The 7,542-nt window shown below is 25.2% G+C and overlaps 1 protein-coding gene across 1 annotated transcript; it reads left to right on the plus strand.

Moving 5' to 3' along the window:
- Positions 1–1,189: 1,189 nt before the first annotated feature.
- Positions 1,190–6,389, plus strand: LOC111030088 (sorting nexin-27). The gene is made up of 10 exons (XM_022309429.1): positions 1,190–1,559; positions 1,694–1,796; positions 3,484–3,612; positions 4,204–4,337; positions 4,395–4,524; positions 4,599–4,776; positions 4,896–5,149; positions 5,278–5,427; positions 6,016–6,144; positions 6,244–6,389. The coding sequence occupies exons 1-10, from the start codon at positions 1,345–1,347 to the stop codon at positions 6,307–6,309; spliced, it is 1,488 nt and encodes a 495-aa protein (XP_022165121.1). The 5' UTR covers positions 1,190–1,344; the 3' UTR covers positions 6,310–6,389.
- The last annotated feature ends 1,153 nt before the right edge of the window (positions 6,390–7,542 follow it).

Raw genomic sequence — 7,542 nt, forward strand, 5'->3', positions numbered from 1 at the left:
GCCTGCAGTGCGTCGAATCTGTGGAAGTGTCGATTACTCGATATTTTCTACTATAATTTGTCAGTCAATTCTAATTGAATATATATATAAATGTAATATATCAATATATGTATACTCTTTTATTATTTTTTTGAATTATTCTCAATAAAACTAAAGTAATTGACATTTTACTTAATCTTAAATAAATTGAATGATCACCTGATGAAACAGTACATACGATTCAATTAGAATAAAGTATTAAGGTAAAAGCCGTACGACACAGCAAACGACGTAGCTGTGACGAACTTAACTGTTGCCATTTTTTGTTATAAATGTCGGTTGTGTATCTGTAATGGCTACTATACTTACTAAGCATTTTAATAAATTTAAAATAATAAAACATTTAAGCAGAATATGTATCTAATTAATGAATAACGGGTAATATGATGTGGGAACAATCCTCGTGTTGTCCTCTAGATAATATAATTAGATGATTCTTAAAAATAAGACTAATTTAAAGTTAGTTTTTATACCAAATTTTTTTTTAAATTAAGATAACGGATCTTTACAATATAGTAATAATCTTAGTACCCAAAAGTTTTATATTTAGTTGTCCAGCTGAGTCCTAAATTGTTATCACCTTGAGAATTTTTGAAATTTTTGAAATTTCTGAAATTAATGTGAAATTATAATATTGTTTATTTGTTCGCAGTTATTATACCTACTGAATATATTTCCTGTTGATTAGTTGCAGTAATGTAAAAATGTAATTTTATACAAATTTTAACACTATTTAATTATTGGTTGAAATTATGTACATTTGAATACAAACCAATTTGAAATTTATCAATTAGTTGGTAGGCATATTAAATGTATAACACATTTTATTATTTTAACATAACATTACATTAAATACCTGTTTATTTTGCCGTTCAGTTATTTTCAAATTTCCCTCCATTTTTATAATTAATAATGTTTATATTTTGCGTGTAGTAAAGCTTCCGTATTTTATAATATTGTACAATATTTTTATCACTAATATTCATAATATAGGTGGTTTTGACCAACTTGAAAATGTATTAATACTCGTCGTTTAAAAATATATAAGGCTAACAAACGAATATTCAAAACAGTTTTTAATCTGTATTGTAGATGTCTCTCTCGTTGAGAAATCTGAGTCGTAATATTTACTATTCATATTGTAATGATATTATTATTGATAGTGGCCGTGTTATCGAAATGTCGGATGATAATATTCTTGACCCATCAGTGATTTTCAAAATAAATGAACACTAATTTCGTACTTTAGCCGTCGACGATCACATGTTTTTATTGCTCATTTAGGTGATGGAGTGTTAATGGACAATGTCGTCGAAAGTACCGGCGGGCCCCCGTGAAGTCACGATAACAAAGAGCGTCACCGGCTTTGGATTTAACGTTCGTGGCCAGGTTAGCGAGGGCGGTCAACTTAAGAGTATAAATGGCCAACTCTATGCTCCTCTGCAGCACGTCAGTGCTGTACTCGAAGGAGGAGCGGCTTATGACGCGGGGATTCGAAAAGGAGACAGGATCCTTGAAGTGTAAGGCCCATGCTTGTGTATTTGTGTGTTTCTTCTTGTCTTGGGCCTATTCAATTATCCATGGGATGTGCATCCCTGTTAATTTGTAGTGAAAAAAAACTTAAAAACTTCATAACACCATGTTTGATCTCTAGGAACAATGTGAATGTCGAAGGATCAACACACAAACAAGTTGTAGACCTGATCAAATCGGGCGGTGATGTGTTGACGTTGACTGTAATTTCTGTTACACCCCAAGTATGTTAATATTTTTATTATCTTATGTTTTTAGTAGATTATCATAGTTGATCAAAAACATATGCTGAGCAGATTTTGAAAATTATCGAGTCAATCGAATGGTCAATAACAAATAGTAATTTAGAATTCTAGAGTTTTCCTTAAATTTGACATTTTTCATCTAAATTGAGTTATAGAAGAATTGTGAAATACAATATTTCCAATTCATAAATTAAAAATAAATCAATGTTAGATAAGTTGTATACACTTGATAAACACTAAAGGTTAAATTTTTCAAATATCATCAGTTATGACCTGATTACATTAAGAGGACATACCTTCTTGCGCTGTTTTTTTCTTACTAACGCTTAACTACCAAATTTTATTTTCAGAACATTACATTTTAATTTCATGTTTAACATTAGAGTGAATTGACCTATTATCAAGTTTAAAGGAAAGTATTATCCAGAGCTTCACTTTGATTTTTTTTGATATTTCAATTGTGATGCAAGTTTTGAGCATTTTAAATTTTACAAAAATTTACAATTTTAAAATGCTCTTTATATTCGAAGTATAAAAAATCTGTGGTGGTCTAAATAATAGTCTTATCTTCAATTTTGATAATAGATCAATTTAATTAAATATAGAGTTGGAATATTCAATATTTCTATACATACTTTTAAATATGTTGTCCATATTAAGACTGAAAAAATGTATGCAGGTATAAGTGGATAACATCATCTTAAAAATACACCAACATTAATTTTACTCTTAAAATATTGATGTCAAAGTTTGTTCTTTATTATGTAGATATATAGGATTTATCAGAGTTAAACATTGTTGTATACAGGGCTGTATTACTGCTTAAGCTGTGTAGGCTAAAGCCTAGGGCGGCAAATTTTTTTTTGGTGTGACCCAAAAACTACTTTGAGATATTAGTATGTAAATTAAGCGGTAAATTTATTTCAGCCTATGGGCGGCAAAAACCTTAATCCGGCCCTGGTTGTATAGATCAGTAAATGTTTAAAATATAATAAATTAAAACTAGAATTTGAATAAAATAGATCCTTAATCCTTTACTATACATATACAATTGTTAATCAGAACATAAGTTATAGATTATGGATATGTGATATTTTATGCGTCATAATTGTCATATATTCTTTTTACAATGCAATGATGTGGTTGCCACACTTTTTTGTTTCAATTGTAGATATGACATTCCGACTTTCGTGGGCAAAAAAATGTAAAATCAATTAATATTAAGTACCGTAAACACTATGTTTTTAAATACTTAAAAGTGATCGAAGAAAAATAAATCCAACTTTTATTTTATAATATTTTTGTTCATCAACAAGTTAATTTATAAATATTGTCCAAAAAATTATTTAGTGATCATTTTATAGGTAGATATAGTACTATAGTATGACTTATTCACTTATTGGTTATTGTTGTACAATTTTATAGGTGAACCTGTTTTTATCATTTTTTCATCAATACTTCGATAGTTATAATTATTCAATTGGCTAGTGGTAGTTTAAAAATAAATTTGAAGGTGTTTTTTTTTTGAAAAAAAATTTGAAACAAGAGAACAATATTTTCAATGGTAGAAATGTAACTTAAAAAAAAATATTTCTAGTTAATTTTTGAATCACTCGAATACACATAACATTCCTGAATCCACTGAATTCCTGTTATTTTATTTTAGGAAGCTGAAAGACTTGAACCAAGTGAAGATCAATCTACATATAATTATATAGATTACAGTGATAAAAGATCATTACCAATTTCTGTACCAGATTATCATACAGTTGATAAAGATGGAGATAAATATGTGGTAAGAAATTATTATACTTTAGTTTTTATAATGGTATTATCACATCTATTGTAATGAGTAATTATCAATTAATTGTCATACCAAAATATTTAAAGCATACAAATAAGTGGAATTAATTATCAGATTTATAAAATATTTGATGTTCACAAATAACATATTGAGATATTATATTATCATCGTTTTTTTAATACAATGAATTATTATTTTTTTATTGAGTAAACAATACAATTTTAAAAACAACCTATTTTACTCACCTAAATATTTAAAATATATGTATATTAATTATTAATATTCTAAATTCCCTAAATATATATGAAATAGTTGTGATTATGAAGTATTATAATTATTTTTTCTTCATAGTTTTTATTGTAATCTTTTACATACATAATTACACTAAACAGTTCATTTATCATAAGATCACATTATTTAATAATTTATCTCATAACAAAGTAAAACTTTGTTGGATTTTTCTTCTTTTAAGATAATGCATAAGTGTTAAACTTTTATTTATATTAATTTTAACCACTGTAGATAGGAATATAGTGAATAAAGGAATAGAGGTTTTTTTTTACAAATACAACTACTATTTAGGTGTTCAATATATATATGGCTGGTCGTCACTTGTGTTCAAAACGATACAGTGAATTTGCCAACCTACATGCTAACCTCAAAAGAGAGTTTATCGGATATAGTTTTCCTAAAATCCCGGGAAAGTGGCCATTTACGTAAGTTCTAAATAAAATAATTTATTTTTTACAAAAAATAATGATTTTTTGAAATAGGTTAAGTGAACAACAACTTGATTCGAGAAGAAGAGGTTTAGAGTTATACTTGGAAAAGGTATGCGCTGTTCGTGTAATAGCCGAATGTGAAATCATGCAAGATTTTCTAGCTGATTCTGGAAACATACAGGTAATTTTATTAATCTATTAGTCTTTAATAAAGGTACTTAATATTTTAATATTTTAATTTCATTTTGTTTATAGAATATTGATTCCATAGTGGATTTAAAAATAATATTACCTGACCGTGAAATAGTAGTTATTAGAACTAAAAAAAATGCAACAGCTGATAGTGTTTACAATAGTGTAATTGATAAAATACAAATGGCTGAAAATACAGCAGCATATTTTTATCTATTTGAAATTGTTGAGTATAATTTTGGTAAGTATTAACATTTTTAACACTATGGGATAGTATATTTTTGTTATTACTTTAAAACATTTAAAATTTATATTCTATACATTATTTACTTATGACATCATATCATTATATTTTATTAGAAAGGAAAATTCAACCAAATGAAGTAGCTCATCAACTTTATGTTCAAAACTACCGGACAGCTAGTGCTAGTTGCTTATGTATTAAGCGATGGCTATTTAACCCTGCTGTTGAAATTCGTCTCATAGAATCAGATAATTTAGCTGCTACATTTGTTTTCTGGAGTACTATAGATGAAGTTGATCGTAATCATATCATTGTGGGGGACCGTTTATATGAGCTAAAAGCTTTGCAAGATTCTTCCAAAAAACTAGATGTAAATTATTCATCATATTTTTTGTTTTATTTTTTTAACCATAGTATGAAACAATTTATAAAGTTTTATTATTTGAATGTGAAAAATTAAGTAATAAGTATAGTATTAAAAAAAAATTGTTTTTATAGTATTTAAAAATGGCTAAAGAATTACCTGGTTATGGTGAAGTAATATTTCCACATTGTCCGTGTGACTCTCGAAAGACTGGTCATGTGATGGCAGCAGTTGGTTATTTAGGTCTCAGACTTATAGCATGTACTGAAGATGGTACTCTTGAGGTAATATTCATTGACTAATGATTACTAGAGACTGGATGTTTATGATTTTAAAATAATAAAATTAAAACGATCTTGTACTCTAAAAATGTTTGGAAAATATGATTAGGAATTATGAGTAATAATTTAATTAGTAAATATTTATAGATTAATAAAAAAAAATAGAGTTGTATTTCCAAAACATATTGTGATGCAATAAATATTATTTAATCTTAAAATATACATTTGCTTGCCATAAAAACTTTAATTTTTCAATTTATCAAAAAATGAATGAGTTGAAAAATTGTTGAGATTATGAAGATTCATTTCAGTATAAATATATACATAACAATTCATAGAAATCCAGTTTTTAGTAAATTAAATTTATTGCTATTTATTTTAGTAAAATATTTAAATGTATGTTCTTGGTAGTTTGAATGAGTAAGTTGTTATTAATAGATTTCTGTATTTTGTTTCTAAGTTTATAGTTTTATAAAAATAGTATATATACATGGATGGTAACAAAAGTATTGTTATTTTCTTCTATAACTGCTCCAAAATTAAATAGGACAGTGAAATAATTAATACTAGCAAATATATTTGATGTTACAGAATCAAATTGTTGAATTCACATGGAAAACTATCAAATGTTGGGAGGTTGATGAGACTAATGGATTATTTAGTTTTCAGTTTCAACGTGAAGAAAAAAGCCCTAAATGTGTTAAATTACACACTCCTTATGTGAGTATTTTATTTAATGTAATTAAAAACAAAATTGTACTATTTATATTATTGTTGTATCATATTTGATTTTTTATGTACTTTTTATGTAATATACAGTTTACATTCCTAGCAGACTGCTTTAATCGAATACAAGAGGAATCCTGGAAAATAAAAACACCATAAAAAATGAATCCATAGTTATATACATTTTGTACATGTATGAAATATTTAATTTAATTTTATAAATATAAAATAAAATACCTAAATAGTATTATTGCAATATAATTTTTTTTTGATATAAGCATTGATTGATGAATGATATTTTATTCTCCTTATTTATAAAATTAATTCAATTTACTTTAAACAAAAAATAAAGATAATGTGATAGTGATAACAGGCGCCATTTCAATATATTTATTTTGAATCTTAAAAAGTCTATTATTTAGGTTTCTTTTAATTAAATAATTCATTTTCATTTTTTTCAAATAGTTACTGTCCATTAAATATCATCTATGAATTTGTGTGTATTTTTAAAATTAAAATCTTGAAATTTATTTTTTTTACTATTTTACTTTTTTTTTTATGTATTTTTGATTTTGTTCTATAATTAGTATGATTTTATTTCAATACAATATGAAAAATGGAAAATGGGAAAAATGTTGGACTTATTTATATAATTAAATAGAGTATACCATCTAATTAAAAATAATAACTCTAAACTCTAAAGTTTAAAATATATTTCCATTTGATTAGTTTTATGAAATTATTTAATAAAAACAAATTATCATAATAAATTAGAGCGAAAATAAATATTATCAAATTATTAGTATTCACTATGATGTAACATGTCAAGAGATTTATTTCCAACCTATTATTTATTGAATATTAAAAACCCTATTTCTTATTAAACATTCCCAAGTTTGATTAGAGTTATATGGAATGATACATTTTTCCACTATTTAAACGTATTCCTAGCTAGTTTTCCTTTATTTTTTCTTTCGATCTACTTTAATTTTTTTAGTATTATATTTATATAAAATTTATAAAATTCTGATTTGTCATATGGACATACATTTTATATATATTATACAATATATTAAATAGCTTATATACATTATGAGTATAATATAGTATTATATATTTTTTCAACCAAATAAAATTATAGTGCCAGCATTATTGTAATTTGGGCCATTTATGAAACTTTTGTTTTACTTTCAATTGTTTATATTTTAAAACCTTTTCAACAATAAGACATTGTTTTGATAACAAATACATTGTTTTAATAATTATTTATTGTATTATTTTATTATTGTATATTATTATTACAATATGTTATGTTATATGTTGTATCGATTGAAAGACATTTTTTTTTAATTTGTTTATTTTATTATACAGGCACATACTAAATTTTATTTC

Source organism: Myzus persicae, unplaced genomic scaffold (genome assembly GCF_001856785.1).
Source record: "Myzus persicae strain clone G006 unplaced genomic scaffold, MPER_G0061.0, whole genome shotgun sequence".
NCBI lineage: Eukaryota > Metazoa > Arthropoda > Insecta > Hemiptera > Aphididae > Myzus > Myzus persicae.

Excerpts from the sequence above, each read along its gene's own strand:
- LOC111030088 (XM_022309429.1), top strand. The coding sequence starts at position 1,345 with ATGTCGTCGAAAGTACCGGCGGGCCCCCGTGAAGTCACGATAACAAAG. Across the intron at positions 4,338-4,394 it reads CCGGGAAAGTGGCCATTTAC|GTTAAGTGAACAACAACTTG; the intron begins GTAAGTTCTAAA and ends TTTTTGAAATAG. Across the intron at positions 4,777-4,895 it reads AATTGTTGAGTATAATTTTG|AAAGGAAAATTCAACCAAAT; the intron begins GTAAGTATTAAC and ends ATATTTTATTAG.